The 20,674-nt window shown below is 34.7% G+C and overlaps 3 protein-coding genes and 1 long non-coding RNA gene across 4 annotated transcripts; 1 reads left to right on the forward strand and 3 right to left on the reverse strand.

Moving 5' to 3' along the window:
• Positions 1-280: 280 nt before the first annotated feature.
• LOC147390087 (mitochondrial import inner membrane translocase subunit TIM50-like) lies at positions 281-6,522 on the reverse strand. The gene is made up of 10 exons (XM_086459291.1): positions 6,199-6,522; positions 5,271-5,359; positions 4,392-4,428; positions 3,783-3,844; positions 3,597-3,710; positions 3,296-3,400; positions 3,101-3,199; positions 1,367-1,523; positions 1,152-1,254; positions 281-601 (listed from the first exon to the last, which is right to left on the reverse strand). Exons 1-10 carry the CDS (start codon positions 6,464-6,466, stop codon positions 556-558), a joined length of 1,080 nt encoding a protein of 359 aa, XP_086315417.1. The 5' UTR covers positions 6,467-6,522; the 3' UTR covers positions 281-555.
• Positions 6,523-11,630: 5,108 nt separating this feature from the next.
• Positions 11,631-12,437, reverse strand: LOC147390088 (uncharacterized). Its single transcript, XM_086459756.1, has one exon. It carries the CDS (start codon positions 12,321-12,323, stop codon positions 11,739-11,741), a length of 585 nt encoding a protein of 194 aa, XP_086315882.1. The 5' UTR covers positions 12,324-12,437; the 3' UTR covers positions 11,631-11,738.
• Positions 12,438-13,048: 611 nt separating this feature from the next.
• Positions 13,049-14,613, forward strand: LOC147390089 (uncharacterized). Its single transcript, XR_015183170.1, has 3 exons — positions 13,049-13,831; positions 14,104-14,157; positions 14,247-14,613. It is a non-coding gene; the product is annotated as an uncharacterized LOC147390089 (long non-coding RNA).
• Positions 14,614-14,683: 70 nt separating this feature from the next.
• Positions 14,684-18,568, reverse strand: LOC147390090 (pectinesterase QRT1-like). Its single transcript, XM_086459757.1, has 5 exons — positions 17,614-18,568; positions 16,159-16,348; positions 15,870-16,073; positions 15,484-15,719; positions 14,684-15,324 (listed from the first exon to the last, which is right to left on the reverse strand). The coding sequence occupies exons 1-5, from the start codon at positions 17,913-17,915 to the stop codon at positions 15,177-15,179; spliced, it is 1,080 nt and encodes a 359-aa protein (XP_086315883.1). The 5' UTR covers positions 17,916-18,568; the 3' UTR covers positions 14,684-15,176.
• Positions 18,569-20,674: the final 2,106 nt, after the last annotated feature.

Below are 20,674 nucleotides of genomic sequence, written 5' to 3' on the forward strand. Positions count from 1 at the left end.
TTTATCTGCCTATCACTTGTTCTCTCTTGGAACATGTATTACTCTTTCGAATTATAAAATGTGGACTTCCATCAAGTAATCAGTATCTTTACAATCACCCATTAGCGACCTAGTGTAACTTTTATTTGAGAATTTATCGTTTAACATTAGTATAAATATTTTCTCCTTAGCAGATCGATTCTTACAGTTAACAATGAAAGAATACAAAATTAGTTGTTCTAAGATAGCAAGTTTTATCAAAGAACCAATAGAACGGGTCTTTAATCCCAATTTCACAACATTGCTAAAATGAGGAATCAAACTAGCCTACGCATTACACCATCAAAATTCATTCTGTGATACTCGAATAGAAACAAGCTTCTGTAAAGAAGGCCAGAAGACAAACAAACAAAACAGCCCATAATCCAAGAGATCCTCGGCTGAACATGGGATGACTTGAGCTAAAGAAATGCTGCTATCCATACAAGAAATGCCTTTCTATGGATCAAAATTGAAATCTTCTTAGGGAACTTTTAGCCACTTTTCTCCCTCCCCAACAAGTCTCTCCCCATTGCCTCAATGTCGCCAGAATCGGCCATGCTGCTTCTGTTCTTGCATTCGCCTGCATCATCAAAAACCCATTTTAATAAATATCCAGGTTGCCTACATGCTGTTCGATTGATGGTATGACTCTAGTTATATCTGAAGTTCGTGAAGGATAGCTGTCCATCTTTTATTGAAGTTTTGGGGCAGAGTCTGAACATTGAGCCAAACAAATGACCTAAACATCCAAGTGGACTTCTGTTGACTAGTATGCAGATGTCTGTTGAAAGCAGGACATCAACATCTAGTTTTGAAGCTTCTCATGACCAGTCACAAAATTTTAAAAATTGTGAAAAAATTCTCCACATCAGGGACCAGCCGATAAATTGGTGAATTGACAAATCAATCAGTGATTTGCTGATTAATTGCCCCTACCCAGCCTTCAACCTTCAAATGTCTAGAACAAGCTAGGTTTAAAACAAACAGACCTCGCACCGAATACTTGCAGAATCCAAACTTGGTTACTATGTTCTTAAACTAATAACAGACATTTTGATGATCACTAAGGCGGTAAATGCCCACCTTTTAACTGAACATGTGAAGCATATAGAATTAAAAAGCTATTATACCTCTGATGTTCCTTGGAACGTTCAATGAATTCAGATGCAATATCGCGGCCTTGATAGGATGCTAGTACAGGTCTTATATCAGCTGGTCTATGACGGGCCACATCTGTCATTAAACCATGTCAGACTAGTGAGTCTTTGCATTAATAGATAAATTAACTCATGAGAATTCATTAAATACACACAGAGCATTCTGAGGGAGGCACAAGAAGGCATACACTCGAGAAATGGAATAAGATCTAAAAGTGCTGTGTCATCTGCCTCAAGCTTCCAAGGCTTAATTGGAACAGAATTCTCTGGTTGAAGGCAAGATTCTAGTGCATGTCCACTCACATAGAGAATCCTTGAAGGATCTCTGTTCAGCTTCGACAAGTCCTGCCAGCCAGGAATAAATTTTTTTTTTATAAATATCTTTTTACAAAGAAAAATACACAAAAAAGAATACTCCATGGCATGATATTTATTAGTGTAGACACGTCAGGAGTTGTTAAGATAAAAACTCTATGCTGGAATACTACACTAACAGGATTTGTATCGTACTCTCTCCCTTTGGAACCAAGACTAATCACTCTCCTAATATTGGCTTTCACATGAATGTAATTACAAATCCTATTCCTTTGTGTATATCATTTATTCTCCTTTTCATTTTCCCTTCAATGTTACGAATATATCAGTTGTATATCTGTATATTATACTAGACATGAAATACATATTACTTATGAAGGAGCTAACAGTACGTGTAACAAGGTATGTCTCATTAACATGAACATATTAGTACACTACAATAATGTACCAAGATATTAACTGAACAGAATAAGTTAACACTAATTTCGCCTCATATGCAATGAAGAGGAAGATCTACCACAAAGTGACATGTGAATTCTGTGATGGATTATTGGCTGGGAAAGAACATAAAAAATTAGCACAAGGTACATGTTACTCTCAACAGCTAATTAGTTATTATTTTATTTTTCCATCATATGCATATAACAATTACCTTCTATTTTAAATGTAGCTGAGTCGTGGTTTATATATGGTGTAGATTTTCCAAACTGGAGGAAATTTGCCATCGAGGGTAAAATCATCCACTACCTACTCAAATGGATGTGAAAGAAACTGGAATCTGTTCACCCTAACAACACAAGGCATTCAAAAAGTCTTGAAACAAGGAAGCTAGACAACATCATATATGCACACTTCAACTTGAGCCTGAAAGTGAAGCACATTATACAAGACAATACGAATTGGAGGGATATTTCGATATGATCAATCTAACCACATATAAGACGTTATAAAGTTTTTTGGAGATACAGATCAAAGAAGACCAGTTGGGGGATCTACCAAGGACTAACAAAAGGCTGGCTTCAGATATGGCAATCGATGTTGATCACTGGATTGTAGGGAAATTTAAAGAAGTTCATTTAAGGAGTAGTAGGAGGGACAATTCACTTGTTGCCGATATTGAGTTGTTTGATAGGTTTATGAGAAGCTTGAAGGTTGAGAGTAGAGATGTTGATCATGATAGTGGTGGTCATGGAGGTGATAGTGAGTATGGTGGGGTATATAACAAGCGATCGATCATCTCAAAAGGAGGATTACCGCCATTCATGTTGGAGCAACACTTTGATTATGCCATTTAAGATTTCAATCATGGCTATGCAGAAAAAACAAGACAGAGAGCAGCATACTAATCTACCAGCAGCACAAACCACGCGTGCAGATAGTATGATATGGGATTGACGTGGCTTTGGTGCCCAATCTAGTGTGCATCATGAGTCATTCACGGTATTGGGATACTGATCAAAGTATGATTTGATTTCCCTAACTAAGACAATGCTTCGAGTCTGAGAGAACGGCATGCACTCGTGAAATGACCACAAAACTTAAAGAAGAATAAAAACCATCAAATCATGAGGTAATAGAAAGGAACAAAGAAGGTTCTCAACTCTTACCCTGTAATGCTTTCCATCCTGATATCTTGTTGCAGACCTTGATAATCTATATCGTATACATCCCTTCCCATCAAGCCTTTCCATGATGGGATCAACATACTACACCACACCCAGACACACACAAAAACGTTCCATATAATTGCAAATATAATTTGGGAAAGGCAAAACTTTATGGGGAGCAGTAAATCAAATTACCATACTCAGTTGGTCAGAATAGACGACGATTTCATAAAATTGGGCGAGGTGTTCCAAGAAGGCATCAACTCCTGGTCTTTTGAAGGTTCTCCAACCTCTTTCACGCTTTGTAAAACAAAAGAATACCATCATTATTATAAAAAGACGTGAACGCATAGGGGGAGAATTCATGATTAGAAAATAAATTCAACACCAAAAGATGCTAATTGACGATGAATCCTGACCATGGTTACTATGGAAAGGGTGAAAACTGTAAACAATGCAGAACAAGAATATATATATTCCAAAAAGTAAAGCTTACTTTCCAATCAGAGTGTATTAAAGTCTCATTTAGATCCAGAACAAGCGTAAAAACGTGCTGCTCCTGAGGATGCAAATCTGGAAGAAGCTTTTCGGCAGATGGTTCTGTAAACTCCTAAAACCATGCAAAAAAAGAGATAAGGAACAACTTCTCAATACAGAAAAAATATCAGAATATAATACACACCCGAACATGTTCTTCGATTGACCTTCTGAGATCCAGGTAAAGTTCAACGCTTTTAGCAGGCACTGAAATATCAACGAAAAAAGATCTATTAAACAAAATAATAGAAGTTTTAAATTTAACGACTCTGTGAGAGTAGATGACAATGTAGGCACAAAATGGTCAGGATTAGAAGGCTAAATCCATCCTTAGCTGACGTTGAGAAGGTAAAGATAAAAAAATCACAATAATTCTGAAAGAAAAGAAGTTAAAAAAAAAAAAAATTGACATTCAACCACAGCTATGAGATCAAGGACTCAATATTGTGATCCAGGCTTTAAATCCCCTCTTCCTCAAGTTGACCCCTCCTGCTAAATGCCACAAAACGAAAAAGGGAAAAAAATAGCTGATTTCAAGGAATCAGCACGAACGTGAAAAGAAAATCAAGAAATGAGGAGACAAAAAGGACACATGCTTGTGTAGTAGTTAAACTGTCAAAGTCAAGACGTAGAACAACGAATCTTGGAACAATATGCCCAAGCATAGAGTCATTATGTGCAATGACCAATTACTAACTCCATGAAAATAAACAATAGAAAATAATGAATAATGAGAGAAAAGGAAGAGACTCACCTGTCATTGCAGCTGTATAACTCAAAGCCTTGAATTTCTGCTCAAGAGAAGAATTACAGAAAGTAAACACTCATGATAACAAGTTAGTTCAACTCAGAGAACACCAACAGCCTTGAATTGTTCTGTTTTTTTTGTTTGTTTTGTTTTGTTTTGTTTTAAATAAGTAGATGTTCTGTCTTTATTCCCCAATCAATATTTCTCCAAAGACATCATTATTTTCTATTTTGTGTAGAATTATTCATTAGGATAACCAGCGAATCTTTGCATATCAGATACTTATTCTTCCTAAAAGAGAAAAGTCTATCTATCTATAATCCACTTTTAAAAGTCACTACATGTTCATTTCTCATTTTTACGTATGTTTTTGATAACATCATATCGTATGCCACGACAACCTCAAGGATTGTCACTCCCATCTCATTTCTTTGTCCAAACCCGTATCCTCCATGCACCATTTCATATCCTTCTGTCTTTCACTACAATAATACATGCCCCTTTAAGTTCCCTCCAATAATATCTTCTCTATTTGGAATTGCAAGAATAAATCATCCATATTTTCTCAAAATTCTCTTAATGCTCCTATCTAATTTTACTCAGGTACATACACAATAATGATGTAAACTATCTCCTCCCTTTAGACTAGTTCAATTGATAAAAGCCATTCACTTCCTCAAGTTCTACCCCATCTTTAGCATTTTATATCTTATATACATTTAAAAGTTTCTTATTCAACTACAGTGCCTGCATGATTTTAAGAATGATTACCTAAGCTTTGACTTTAAAAATATCATACCCAAAGAAATAAGAGGAAAACAAATTCAACCCCTCCTTTACGGCATGTCTGTTTTCTGAGAATCACAATATAAATGCCAAACTTACATCAAGAGCAGATGCATCATCCCCAACATCATAATTTGTAGATGCTCGCAAAGACTTAGTCTTCTCGTCCACTTCTTCCAAGGTGTATGCTGAGAAAACAATGTCACATAACATTTTAGAAATAGACACACTCTTGCTCAGGTTCCTGATTTCATTAAAAACAGGTTTATCCCGTGGAACCGATTTTTTTTTTTAATGAATCAATAAAGGAAAAACAACAAAGGCCTTTTCATTTTTTTTTACATAAATCCAGTATTATCTCTATTTCATTGAAGCTCCCTTTCCCTCCTTTCTCTAAGTTTACAAATTTCTTCTTTTTCATTCAATGATTATAAATTCATCCATACTTTTTTCAATGGAAAAGAAGAAGAAATTGATAGATTGGAGAGGTTGGTAAAAAAATTTGTATTAGGCCCGTCAACTATGCCACCGCCTTTCTTTATATTATATAAATATTACACCTTACAAAAGAAATAAATTATATGACCAACAACCGTCCACCAAATCTTTCGGATGAGGCTTCCATGATGATGAATCCATGTGATCTAAACACTTACAACAAATAACACATCTTTGAGTAAAAGCGTGGACGTCATTTCGAACCAAAGACAAAGACACCTAACAATTATCCCACCAAACCAACCCAAAAACGTTTCAAACCCCCTGAAGCTCACAACAACCAATTCAAAGACAAGATCAAGTTCTTCTACTTGTTCTCCGGATGTGAGAATTTTCTAATTTTGGGTTCATTTCAAGATAAAACCTAGACAATTAGGTTCTTGGAATTTTGCATTGCAAGGTAATATTTACTGATCGCTGATGTTCCAAGAACAACACACAATTATAAAAAAAAATGGGATTTTTTTTTCAAGAAATCTAGAAACCCAACAAGAGATCAAATCAAAGTGAAAAATGAGAAGAAACTGACCATAAGAGGTATAAGCAGCAGTCGCAGCAGCTCCCGTAAGAGCTCCGAAGATTCCAAATTTGAGAAAACTCCATGATTTCTTCTCAGAGATATTGGGAGGTGGAGATGGAGGAGGAGCAGTAGAAGATGGGAGAGGTTGATCGTTGAGAAGAGATGAAGACGAAATCAAAGGTTCCTTTGAGGGATTTGCAGAAACACTTGAATTAAATGATCTGCAATTCTTCGAGAGCACGAACAGAAGACTACGAGATCGAGCGATTTGAGACATCTCTTTCTCTCTTGTTACGCAGAGAGAACTAGGGTTTAAGGAGAGGTTAAGAATCTCAGAGTCTTAAACATGACGACGACGCGCAAGGCGGACGCGCTGAAATGTTCAAGGGTCTAGATCAAGTACTCTTAGGTGCTGGATTCCAAACTCACACCCAATCTCTTTGAGTGTCACGTGTCATATATTTAGCTTACAAAATACTCGGACTGTAATGGATCAGATAAGACCCGAGACCCGGAATAATAACTTAGGATCTGGATCGAGGATTTGGGTTTCGGTTAGATTCTAGCTGATAAGAACCGATTTGATAACCTAATGGATCGGATTAACCTTGTTTTGATGCGAAATGTATAAGAAAATATATGAATTTTATTAATTATTTTTATTTAGATATTCATTATATAACTATATGTTTATATTTATACGTCCAATTGGACTTAATCCAATCCCGAGATATGATCCTAGTGCCTTTGTATTGGATTTGGATCTTAATATTGTGATGCGATAAATCCTTGTTCTGATGAGGACCCGATCCGATAATTACCATAATTTCTGGATCATATCCGATCCTCATCAGATTGGATCCAGATCAATCCCAACCCGACCCAAGCCAAATCCATGATAGTGTTTAAATTTTGATGAAGAATGAAAATAACAAAAAAAGATTCGGATTACTAGCTTGGAGGTCATTAAAATTATATTGAAGAACTTCATGATTGGAGGTAAAAATGAATTTGTGGACTTTTATTTTTCTTTATTTAACAGTGGTTGGTCATAAATAAATTGTTGATGATCCCTTGGGTTTTACAAACTGACCAAATTAAGTTAAAAATAGTAAATTTTGCTTTAAGAAGATATACACATTTAGTACTGAAAGAGTTCAATGGTCATTGGTTACCTATTACATCATTTTCATAATTCTATCACATTTAATAATGAAATGTGGATTTTGTACTAAGTGTGCAGAGAATATGGTGTGGTCTTGCTTGTCGTCATTCTGTTGCACAACATAGAACTGCGAGGGTTTCTTATTTGGGATAGATTTACATGTTTTTAGTAACTCCCAATTTTATAAATAGAGATCTCTAAGACTGTAAAACATGTGAGAAAATAGTAATTGTTCTTATTCTATTCCATGGACGTAGGCTCAATGCCGAATCACATAAATCTTTGTGTTTTGTGTGATTATCTCTCTTTTCTATTTCGATTTTTTCACATCCTTTTCCATACAACTCTATCTAGAATTGCATCTTATTGATGTAGAATTCATCCCTGTGAAAGAAGTTTATATTGTAAACTCATTTGGTGGATGTTACCAGAGTTGATATAATTGTCTTAACTGCAACCCAATAGGTTAAAGAGGATGCAGATGCCCACTTTGTAAAACCTTCACTAGTGGCCGCTTAATACACTATAAGACATCTTGTTTTCCATTGCTTTCTGTTTTACAAAAGCATTGTGATCGAAGTTGCAGAGACCAAAGATGATGCTTGGAGAGGATAAGAGACTTCGTCCCGACAATCTTGACTTCAACACTTTAACTCATGAAGAAATGATGTGGTTGGAAAGACAGATTGGGGAAGACGGAGTGAAATTAGTTATTGCATCCATGGGTGAGAACAAAGTGTTAGGACCAGATGGTTTTACAATGGAATTCTTCAAACACTGTTGGAAAATTATAGTTGAAGATTTCATGAAGATAGTTTCGGAGTTTTGAGAAAAGGATTGCTTGGATTATGCCCTTAATAGTACCTTTGTGGCTTTGATTCCCAAAAGAGTGGGGGGTGATTGACTTGAGTGATTTTAGACTTATTAGTTTAATGGGATTGATGTACAAGATAATCTCTAAGGTGTTAGCAAACAAATTGAAAGAAGTTTTGAAGAAATTAATTGGCCTTGAACAATGTGCATTCCTTAGGGGAAGATAAATTTTAGATCGTGTTTTAATGACTAATGAATGTCTAGATTCTAAGATTAAAGATAAGAATGTGGGGCTACTAGGAAAAATCGATGTGCAAAAAACTTATGATCACATAAGTTGGAATTTTTTGGAGTATATGTTGTGTACGATGGGATTTAGTTCTAAGTGGATTAGGTGGGTTGTGAAGTTGTAGCTTTGATTTCTTTTTCTATCTTAGTCAATGGTGGTCTAGTAAGGTACATTAGGAGCTCCAGGGGATTGAGACGGGGTGATCCGTTATCCCCATTTTTATTTCTTATAGTGATGGAGGCCTTGGGAAAATTGTTCAAAAAGGAAGTTGAGATAGGGAAGTCATTCGGTTTTAGAGTGAACATTGTGGGCCCCTTAATTTCACACCTGCAATTCGCATATGGCACCTTAGTGTTCTTGGATCGTTCTAGAGAACAAGTAAGAGTTCTTCGGGTTTTATTATGTTGCAATTTCAAGCAATTTATGATACCTTAGTGTTCTTGGATCGTCCTATTTAGGTTTACCTTTAGGGGCTCCGTATTGTAATAAAAACATCTGGGAGGGAGTTATCGAGAAGATGGAAAATTGAGTACTTAGAAGGCAAAATATCTATCTAAATGGGGTAAGATTACGTTGATTAAAAATACTTTAATGAATATTTTGATTTACTTCATACCCCTGTTCTCATTGCCTAAATTAGTAGAAGTTAAGATAGAAAGACTCATGAAGAATTTTCTGTGGAATGATAATAATGGTGGCAGAAAATATCATTTGATGAAGTGGAAGATGGTTTGCACTCCAAAGAAGAATGGAGGCTTGAGGATTAAAGGGCTAAGATTAACAAATAAAGCTCTCATGAACAAGTGACTTTGGAGATTCGGGAAAGAAAGAAACAACTTGTGGAGAGGGGTGGTTCATGTTAAATATGGAGAGAAGAGGTTTGATTGGTATAGTAACGATGCTAGAGGAACTTACTGGTGTAGTATGTGAAGAGGTATACTGAAGAGTGTTGATAAGTTTGATAGGGAGATTAGATTCAAAATTGAGTTAAGGGAGAAGGTTAGATTTTAGGAGAACTTTTGGTGCGGAACTCCATTTCTGTCTACTCAATTTCCATCCTTATATGCTTATTCTTTGAAAATAAAACAACGCAGTAAAACAGTGTCTGATTAGGAAAGACAACACAAATTCTTGGGATCTGGGATTCATGAGGAATTTCAATGATTGAGAATTGACGGAGGTTATAACTTTTCTTGATCTCCTTAATTAGATCCAATTAAGAGAGAATGAGCAACACAGAAGGGAATGGTTCAAGGCTAAGGATAAAAAGTTCTCTGTCAAGTCTTTGTATTGTTACTTACTTCTATCGTGTGAGTAATCTTCTCTCCATCTATTATTTGGTTCGCTTTTGTTCCTTCTAAGGTGTCTTTCTTTTTATGGCATGCCTCTTTGAGTAGAATCATCACCTTAGATAATTTGATGTGTCGGGGTGGATTACCCTAAATTTTTTATTTCTTTGTTCGAGGGTGGGGAGCCCGCCAACCACATTCTTATTCATTGTTCCTTCTCTTGTGTTATTTGAATGTTCTTCTTATCTTGTTTACAGGTGGATTGGATTTTTTCTCAATCTTTCTTTGTGTTTTTAGAGGGTTGGAGTTTCAATATCTTCTTTTATAAAAAGATGTATTTTTAGTCTACCCTTCCTTCTTCCATTGTTTGGGGTCTCTGGAGAGAGTGCAACAACAGGTATTTCCATAGCAAGGAGAGCTCATCTCACATGGAAATTTTAGAGATTTTGGGATTTCTTTTCTTTTGATCAAAGATGAGTAAAAACTTTGCAGGAGTGTGCTTCCAAGATTTTATTTTTAATAGGAAAACCTTTTGTGACTCGTAGCCTCCCGTCGGGCGTGTGTTTTTTTTCTTCTTTCTTTTTTTTCCTTGTTAGTTTTTCTTGTTCTGTTGTTTGGGGGCTATCTCAATCCCCTCTTCTCCTTGTCTTCAATATTAAAATTTATATTATCAAAAAAAAAAAAAAAAAATAGGTGTTGCTTGGAGAACATTGTGGGCAAGAAAAACCTTGTGTCATATCGATGGGTCTTGGGTGTGAGGTTTTCATCTGTGTTGATAAACCATTTACTTTCCACGGATTACACATGAACAAGCTTTGGCCAATATCTCACCAGCACCAAGTTACTGATCTCATTAAAAACAGGTTTACCTATTCAAGGGCTTTGGCCAACACACTGCATTACAAGTTCTTAGCTGTAGTATTGGGACACACCTCGTCATTTCTTCTAAGGAACATTGGAAACTCCATTGTGAAATCATAATGGTGGGAGAAGAGCTCCAATGGGATCAAACTGCAATGAATCTCTCTTCTTGATTCTGTTGTGTGTGTGATTGTACATTGCATTTTATATTCTCTCAAGCGTCAATGCAGTGAGGCACATTGTGAATAGAACAATCTTAAATCAACCCCAACCTCTCATAAACCACAGTCTAAAATCTCAATGTGTACCAGGAGTTTAAGGAGATGGACGTTGATGGGGCAAGTGCCAAGGGTTAACTCGGACATACCGCTATCAAGTGTTACACATTTCTTGGCTTCCCTTAGAGGTAGATGAAAAACAGTAGTTTACACCCTAGTAACTACCACCCGTGGAATGACTACATCAAACTTAAGATGCCAAACTTTGATCACCTCCACAAAATATCAAAAAACAACTTCCTAATATTGATATTGGCTTTTATGTGTACTAACATGCGATTCGATAGTCTTCAGGTCAAGAACTTAGTGGTAGCCCTACACACAAAACAAGTCTGAGAGGTGATTTTTTGCTGTTAAATTCAACCTTTTTCTCATGATATTATCTAGAAGAGAGTGTTCATGAATTGTTACCATGCCCATGATGAATTGTTACCAAACCCAAGTCATTGAGCTAGCCTAGAAAGAGTATACCACACATGGTTTTAAATCTTGTCCGAGAACAGGAAGACTTGTCAGATATGTCTCGGTATCGTCCACCAAGATAGACAAGTCAAACGTATCGGATGAGATTTAAAACCACGGTCTATTTTTGTCATTGTTGAGCGAGACGACTCAAACGAATGGGAAAACTCGTCTGAGATGACTCAGTATCGTTCATGGACGAGACGACCATGATCCCACATGGCACATAATGGAGATATTGAGTTAAAATTACATACTTGTAGGTAATTTTGTGACTCACAAAATTGAGAAGAAACACAAAAACATAGAAGGGAATGTATTAATCTTTGATTGTGCACACATCTATATCTATGCTCATAAAACAACATACAGAAAGAAAGATACCTCTTTATTTAGTATCCATACTCATAAGCAAACTCAGATACACCAACCATGGCTGAAAGCACTTGAGACCCAATGTATATAGAGCCAACAAAGATGGTTATTATGAGAATTGCTGAGATAGGATTCTTCAAAAGCTCCAAGATTGGCTGAAATATGGCGTAAATAACACCTGTACTAACTGTAAGGAAGTACAATCCATATCTCCTCATGTTGTCCCAAAACTCCTCCATCAAAGGCCCTTCAGGACCTAATGCCAAGGCCTTTTGGTCATCCATCCCTGCAAGAAACATGGCAAACCCTATAGACACTGCACCAAAGATCACAAACCTTGAAAACCCATTAGAGGAAACTTGTTTAAACTCTTGTTTCGAAGGTGTTTGGGTATTGGGTGTGGGTTTTAAGATAAGGGACTTGTTTCTTTGAACACTTTGTTTAGAGTGGGTTCTAGCTCTTGTTGGGAATGAATTTGAAGGGTGTTTTGAATATGAAGTGATTTTAATGGGAAAGAGGAGATGAGGATTTTTACCTATTGGGATGGTGAGATTAGACTGCATAGGAAAGTAGAATTGAGACCTGAGTATAGAGATACTCATTTCTTGAATCCTTTTTGAAGCTCAGAGCATTCTCTCTTCGGTCTACAGCTCCTATTCAAAATCCAAATTGCTTTGCTTTATTAGTTGGGACTTGAGAGTTGGGAGAGATTGTGGACCTTTGATACTTGCTCCACACCTTATCTTGAAAATCTCTTCCCCCATTTTGACAAAATTACCCTTGTTTATATATGAAAATACCTGAAATTATCCTTATATTCTTAAAAGAAAATTACTATAAAAAAAAGGGTTAAATATTTTAATATTTAAAAAAAAAAACAACTATTTTTTCAAAAATTAACAGAAACGAATTAAATCTCCAGACAGTCCAACGTTTTTATGTGTTCAAATACATTATTTTACCAAAAATACCTTTCGAATGATTAAAATATTGGACTGTCTGATGTTTTAAATATTAAAATATGTAGCCCTTTTTTTTAGTAATTTTCCCTATCCTTAATTGCCTAATAATACCCAATGGAGTGTCAAAGGTAAAAGGAGAGGTTTCAAGCAAAATCTATACGGCAAAAATGAGATTTCATCAATTCAAAGTTACTCCCAACTTAGACTTCTTTCACGTTCTCTGTATTCTCCTCTTTTCTCTCCATATCTTCCATGGCATCATCGTTGTTGTATGGCCTTCTACTCTTGCCTGCAAAAATGGGAACGAAATGAACTTATCTGCTCTCTCGAAGTTCTTAACGCAACTCCATTATTAGCAGGTCTGTTCTAACTTCTAACCATCATATATTCCGTCTTCTCTACTGTTAGTCCTTTGCTTCGCTCTAAATTTTGATACCCATTTTGTTTTTCATCATTTTTGTTCACAAACGTCGTCAAAACTACCTTTTTAATCCTTCTAAGGGGTTTTGAGCTGAGATTCTGAGAAACCCAGTTGTATATTGTGTACTAAGGTTTATGTTTCAGAGCCCCATTTATATGTTTCGCGGGTGTTCTTTAGTTTAAGAAGATAATGTTGGAAATATGGTTCAGTTTAATTATCTCAAAATTGGGTAAGCGTTTATGACAAATCTCTAATTCTGGGGTGTGCCTTTATGGCTTTATCCAGTGTGGGTAACCTATTTTTCGTTACCTTTCCATCAGTTTTGCTAGTTGGGTTAAATTTTGTGGGATTCCAATATTTTTTGTGTTTGGTTCTTTTGAATGGGGTGTGAGATTATATCCTTTTTAGTGAACTAAGTGAGTTAAACTTGGTGCTCCTACACAGCATCATTACCTTTGTAGTTAGGTTTCTGTGAAGTTTTGAGGTGTTCAATTGACATTCATGGTTTTAAAACTCGTTTTGATGTCTTGTCTTGTCCACGAAGGAGTTTTCTGATAAGTTTTGAGTCGTCTCGTTCTACAATAAGAAAAATGAACCATGGTTTTAAATCCTGGCTGATACATTTGACTTGACTATATGTCTTGTTGGTGGATGATACCGAGACGTAGCGGACGAGAATTAAAACCATGTGTACCGGTTGATCTGTTGTTTTCATGGTTGCTAGAAGGTATTAGCTTTTACATTATTTCAGTTGTTCTTTAGGGTTATTTATTGCTAAGAAATATATTGAACATGAGCTCAGATGGCTTATATATCAAACTAGAAATGATCGCCGAAACTACTGAAGCAATCATATACAAAAAGATTAACAATGCTTGTTTTTTTACCTTTTTCAAAAGATGCTTGCCTTTTGTTATTATTTTCGAGGACCGTCACTCAGCAGTCGTAACCTTTTTCAATGACAGAATCACAAAAAATTGATCTAACACTAGTTTTCAGATATCTCTATGGATGGACTTGATGCTCGAGAGACTTTGTCTATTGAATCACAAGGTATCACTTTCTTATCGATTTACTATGTCCCCGCTATATTTTCATTCCTTTTGTGCTTCTTGTGCTTATGTTACACTTCCCCATATCAGACCCAGTTTTCGGGGACGCTTAAAGATCACAATTTAGAGGTACTATAAAGCAGGGAAATAAGAGTACTAGAAGCTGCTAAGTGCCTAAGAGGTTAGTGACAAGTCTTTCAGCTGTCCTTCATTGCTTCGGACACATCAATCCTAATCGCTCAGCCGGTAGTGTACCTCATTGATTTACTCTAGCCGAAAAACATTCCATTCAAGAGTGAAACATGGAGAACTAAATCAAATTTGTTGATGATGGGGAGAGCACTCTTACGTGTTGGATGGTCAGGATTGTAATGTTGAATGTTTGTTGGGTATGAGATGGATAGCCCATGATTGAGATTTATGGGAAAGGATTATTAGACTAGAAATTTAACTGTTCTGAGGATCTTCTTCCATTCACCACGGGCTAATTCTGTGTTTGTTCTAAACTATTTTTAGACACTATCTATTGTATGTGGAAATAATTCCAAATCATGTTTCAGATTAATCAAAGCTGGTTTCTTATGTTGTATTTGCAAGCCTCTTCATTCAAATTCGATTGTGAAATTGATTACCTTAGTGCAAGGAAATCATACATTTGAAACAGATCAAAGCACATTTTAGAAGACTAGATATTGGATCAAATTCAATGTGGTCTGTTTTGCTTTTTGATTTATTTTTTTAGTTTTTTTTCTCTTTATTTTTTTGTAAGAAAATATTGTACGATGGGAGGGTTGAAATTTTCTTACCCTTATCAAAACAGGAAGATTGTGTAAACATAGAGGAAAAAGTATTTTGTATTGTTGATGTCAGCTATTGTTCTCTCTTCTAAGAGAAAAAGTATAAAAAACAAAAGAAAGAAGAAAATATTTGAGATCGTGGATCACAAAATTGAAGTCAAGGTCATCTCTTAAGGAACCCCATTGCAGGGACCAATCTGTGTTCTGGGTAATGGTTAAGAATTTAAAGGCTGAGCCATTCATGTCCATCAATGAAATTCCTACTCAGAAATGGCTTTGCTTCCTCATGTGTGAATGATTTTGCCCATGGTACCCATTTTGTCGTCTTTGCTCCTTTACCATTGCATTGATATTCTCCGAACGACACAGTCCTGAAGATTCAAAGTTAAAAGAGTTTCAATATTATGTTCTACAATTGTTTTAAATGATATATTTTTTTGTCTCCAATTGCTTTTGTTCTTTTTCCTGCAAATATTAGATTTTTCTAATGCATGAAAATGGATTATCTCATAAAGTTAGACAATACGTACTTTCTTCTTGATGTGTCTCCCCAGTCACTCCATCCATCGTGATTTATAATATCGTCAATATGACTATGAGAGTAGATTGTTCTTGAAAATTGACCCCAAGCTCTTCCCAAGTAGATCTCCCCAGTCCCTGTCACTGTACAATTTACGAAAGAAAACCCTGTATCCTCGTCGGCTGATTCCCTACGTTGAGCTGCAATTGCTCCAGATGTTTTTGCAGTTGAATTCAAGGTGCACTCCTAGTTCATCACACCCACTTTTCATATCAGAATCACAAACTTGTTAATTAGCACAATTCAATAAATTAAAATAAAATTCCATTACCCATGTTAGTTTTAGGACAAATTATGAGATCTTTGAAATTCTTGAAGCGATTCGAATATATTTACCTCATAAAGTGACTTTGCATTACCACATATGAAGTCGATGGACCCTTGAATGTAACATTGATAGAAATAATGTGTCCCTTCGAGGTCTAAGAGAGTGTCCTGTGAACCCACGAGTCTTACTCTAAAGAACATTGATTTGTCTCCTGATACTTTGAACGCAATGGCTTGCATCCCCTCACCTCCTGGGTTTGCAACTATGGTATTCTGCAATCATAATTCAAAGATTATATATAAACTATATACTTCATATAAAAGAAGAGAGTGGAAATTATTTTTGTTTAATTAGTACCTCTATAGTGATTCCTGTTGCACAAAAGTAATCGGATTCTACGTCGACAGTAGCTGTATTGTAGGTCCCAATTTCTCTCCCTTGGGCATCTTTATCGGATGCTTTAGTGTTGGAAGTAATCACAGTCTCAGTGTTTTCTATTCCGATGAAGGAAATAAAAGGCTTGGTTTTTGGAACATGTACCCTTTCTCTGAGAATATTGAGAACAGTCATAAATTTTTTATTCAGATCCATATCCATATTCGACTAAGATCTTATAGCTAAAATCATATTCGAACCATCTTGCTTTCACTAAATCTAGATACAACTGCAATATTTGATTTGGGTCGGTCGAGTCAAATAATTTATGACCATTCTACATTTTTTTGTTATATTTCTTTTTTAATTGTTATATTATTATATTATAATTCATTTATTTTATAAGAATTCATTAGTAGAAAAAAGATATTTTTAAGAACATGAAAATATAATTTTTAAAGTAATATATAATTTGGATCTAGGTGGATATTGGGATGGATCTTAATCTGACTTAAATCAAGGGATATCAACCCATATTTTATTCAGATCTACTCTAAGGGTCCAAACCTGTTAAATTCAGATTTAGACCACTCAAATTTCAGATAAAATCTTACCCATTTTATGCACTACTTTTTATTATGTAACCTATATTTTAAAAAAGTATAAATAAACCCCTGTTTTTTATATGTCGTGATAATCTAACTCACTTTTTTTTGTACGTTGTCATCATAGAATCATACAAAACCATAAAGATTTGTCCTTGTGTATCCCAAAGCAAAGGATCCATGATTTTGTGAGGGGAGCGTACAAAAAAGTGTGAGTCAGATTATCATGACTCTTTTTTTCATTATTATATATACATATAGGTTTTGCATATGCCAAGTTCCCAGTATATATATATATAAGAATAATGATTTTTTGACATACTTCCCTCTCTAATCTCTAGGCATGAAATATGATAGAACCATAAATTCTCTTCCTCGAGATTCACAATTGCACATGTTTATGAGAATGTGCAGTTGTACATTTCGAGGAAAGAAAATTTAGTCACATGCCACGTCAGGAGAGTAGAGGGGGAGTCAAATATCAAGACTCCATCTATAAAGTATAAGAGTCATGATAATCGGACTCCCCCACATGGCATACTCAAAATACTCTCCTGATGTGACATGTGCCAGAATCATAGAACTTTTGCCTTGGGATACGCATACACATCTCATAAATATATACAGTTGTATATCTCGAGGCAAAAAGATCTAACGTTCAAGCACATGCCACATCATGAGATTATGTCACGTGGGGGACTCAGAAAATCATTACTCAACAGTATAAACTAACAAATAACAGTAAAAGTGAACATCTCAAACTAAATTCACTTAAAAATCCAAAATAGACACATAAAAAAATTCTTTGAAAGGGGAAGAGAGAAAGAGAGACCTGTAAATTCCGGGTAAGATGAAAATCTTTATTCTCTGTTTATTATGATTGGGAACCAAATCAACAGCTCCCTGTACAGTAACAGAATCTCCTGATCCATCCTGAGCTACAAAGATAACTCCATTACTACTACTACTACTACTACTACGATTCATCCCATTATAGAAGTCGCTCCTCCCATCTATCATAAAATCCTCCCAACTAATATTATTATTATTATCTCCACGAACAACCCATTGTTGGGTACCCAAGAGAACAACCAAAACCACCAAAAAACAACTAAAAACAGAAGAACCCCCCATAGTTTTGTTTTTCTCTGTTTTTTAATTTCTTTTCTGAAGTCGATCGAGAAGAGTGAAGGGTGGTATATAAATAAGTTGTAATCCTTGTGTGATTTGAAGTTCATGTTGTACAAGAAGAAGTAGTAATTAATCTTAATTTCAGAAGAAAACCAAAGAGTGAAAGAGAGATTGTGTTGTTGTCGGAAAAGGTTTGGACTTTGAAGGAGGAGATCGAGTGTTTGTTATTAAACTTAAACGTAGAAGGTTGGGCTTCAACAGAAACTCAAAACCCATACGTTTAGTTAACGGTAATTTGGAAAACTCCCTCGCAGTTTTATTGAATTAGTTAAAACTCCTTTTCTTTAAACTATAAATCGATAATGGAACCTTTTTAATTACTAAAGCAACATTCCTATCTATCCTACAATGACAAAGTCACTACTTCAATACGAAATGTACCACATTATGTTCATGTACGAGGCTCAGCCATGTTTTTAAATAAATAGGGAAAATTACTTGAAGGATCTGGTGGAGGGATTTATTTCTAAACAGTCTCCAAGTTTTGGGGGCTTTCTAAATAATCTATTTAATAAAAAAATTATTGGTTAATATTCCCTAAATCCCATCTCCTCAATTGATTGTGTAAATATCTATTTCAAAGTTGGATATATATATATATATATATATATATATATAAGTTTTTGTAAAGAATTATATAAGTACTTTTGACCAGTATTTGAAAATTTGAACTGGACCCATGGTCTACCCGATTGGATTTTTCAGAATTATCGATCCAATTCCTTGATTTTTTAGTTTTTTTTTTCAAATCTTACTAGGGTTCTGAACTCACCTGTGACATTAAAAATGATCCGATGTCACAGGGATGTAAAGTACAGAGTGATATGTATTTAAAAAAATTATTTTTCACCATTAAATTTGGGAGTTTAGTAGTCATCCATTTTCAAAATTGTTGATCAAGCCTAAAATAAATTATTCTTTTGAAGTTTTTTTTTTTTTTTTTTTTTATCTAAACTTTTCCATGAAATCTAGAGGGTTGCTTGCGTGTTAGATTGTCAATTTTGTAATTTATTTGTACTCAAATTGAACCACGACTGAATTTAATCCAACCAATTAATCAAAATTTATGTCGGATTATCGGTCCAGCTTTAAAAACATTGCCTTTGACTTATATATAATTTAATCTTAGATTTTCTTTTAGGGTAAGAATGGATGTAATACAATTTCTATTAGTAAAAAAACATATTTATTATTATTGAGAAAAAGATAAATAAAAGAAATTGTTACATAATCAAGAAATTAAAATCTCGAGGGAGGTGTATTTTATACGAATATATATCCATGGACTCATGAAGGTGAACTCATATGTTCATAGATAATCTTAACTGTATATATGTGAGATCCAACGGTTGAGATTTATCTTAGAGATTTGTAATTTATTCTTGGGATGCATCTTTTTACCCAACCATTGGATCTCACGTATACATGATTGAGATTTGTGGGAACATCTTACCAAAGCCACTCAACCATGCAATCAAAATTGCATAACACTACATGAAAACTGAAAAATTCGACAGAAAAATTTGACGGACCAAGGTCCACGAATTTTAGAAATTGAATTTTGACGGTCTAAGACAGTCGAAATTCTTGATATTCTCAGATTTAACGACTTGAAGTTGTCAAATTTCTCCCATCCTTCATTAATTTGACAGTTTCGACCCATCGAAAAAAAAAATTGACAATGAAAAATTCGACCCTTGGTCCATCGAATTTTATGAAATTTGACGGCCTAGGGCCGTCAAATTTGGGCTTTTTTCACATTGTGTATTTCATCCTTCCTATAAGTATCTTTCTGCATGGTACCCTACAAATGGTCACGAAATATCGTAAATGAATTTTTTTTTCTTTCAAGATTTTGTTATTTCTGGGTGTTTGTTGCAATATGGAAAAGTGAGATTGCATGTAAATCATAGTAAAATCCCATAAAAAGATTAGGAAAATGTACAGTTTTTTATAAACAAAAAATTCGTTAACTAGAAAAATCGGTGAGTGGTCGATTATATGCTTACAAATTATCAACAAAAGAATCTGAGTACTTAATTATTAAAATTAGTTTTAATCATTTATTAATTTAAGTAAAAAACTTAACTAATGTTTATTAAAAATAGTAAAAATTATCAAATATATCAAAATATGGTGAGTAGCCAAGAAAATATCTAAAAGTTATCAAATAAAAGTAAATATTAGATATTTTCATATTTTTTAATTAAGTAAAAATAATAATAATAAATCTGAAAATAGTAAAATTTATATAAATCTTAGAAGAAAATGTTTAAAAATTATCATGCATGGAAATATAAATAATTAAATCGTAAATGTGTTTTTTCAAGGGCATATATCGGCGAGCCCATGACAAATTCATTTTCTTGAAAAGTTCACATGTATTTCATTTTTGGCACGTTATTTATGAGGAAAACTTGATACTTCATTTCTTGCCTAATGGGTAGGACTGTTATCACTTACAATTCATTTGTTTCAGGTATTATTATTAATTCATTTCCATTCATTTGTTTCAGGTATTATTAATTCATTTCTCTAATGAGAGGTCATATTCAATGAGCGTAGTTAGAACAAATGTTTTAGCAAGTAACGAGACGTTGGAGGAAACTAAAATATAAAATACCGCAATCCAAGAACTTGCATTATACAAACCTAAAAGTATCGTCGAAGATCAAGATTTTTCAACAAAAATTTCTCTCTGG

Source organism: Akebia trifoliata, chromosome 11, assembly GCF_017979445.1.
Source record: "Akebia trifoliata isolate Shusen 1 chromosome 11, ASM1797944v1, whole genome shotgun sequence".
Lineage (NCBI taxonomy): Eukaryota > Viridiplantae > Streptophyta > Magnoliopsida > Ranunculales > Lardizabalaceae > Akebia > Akebia trifoliata.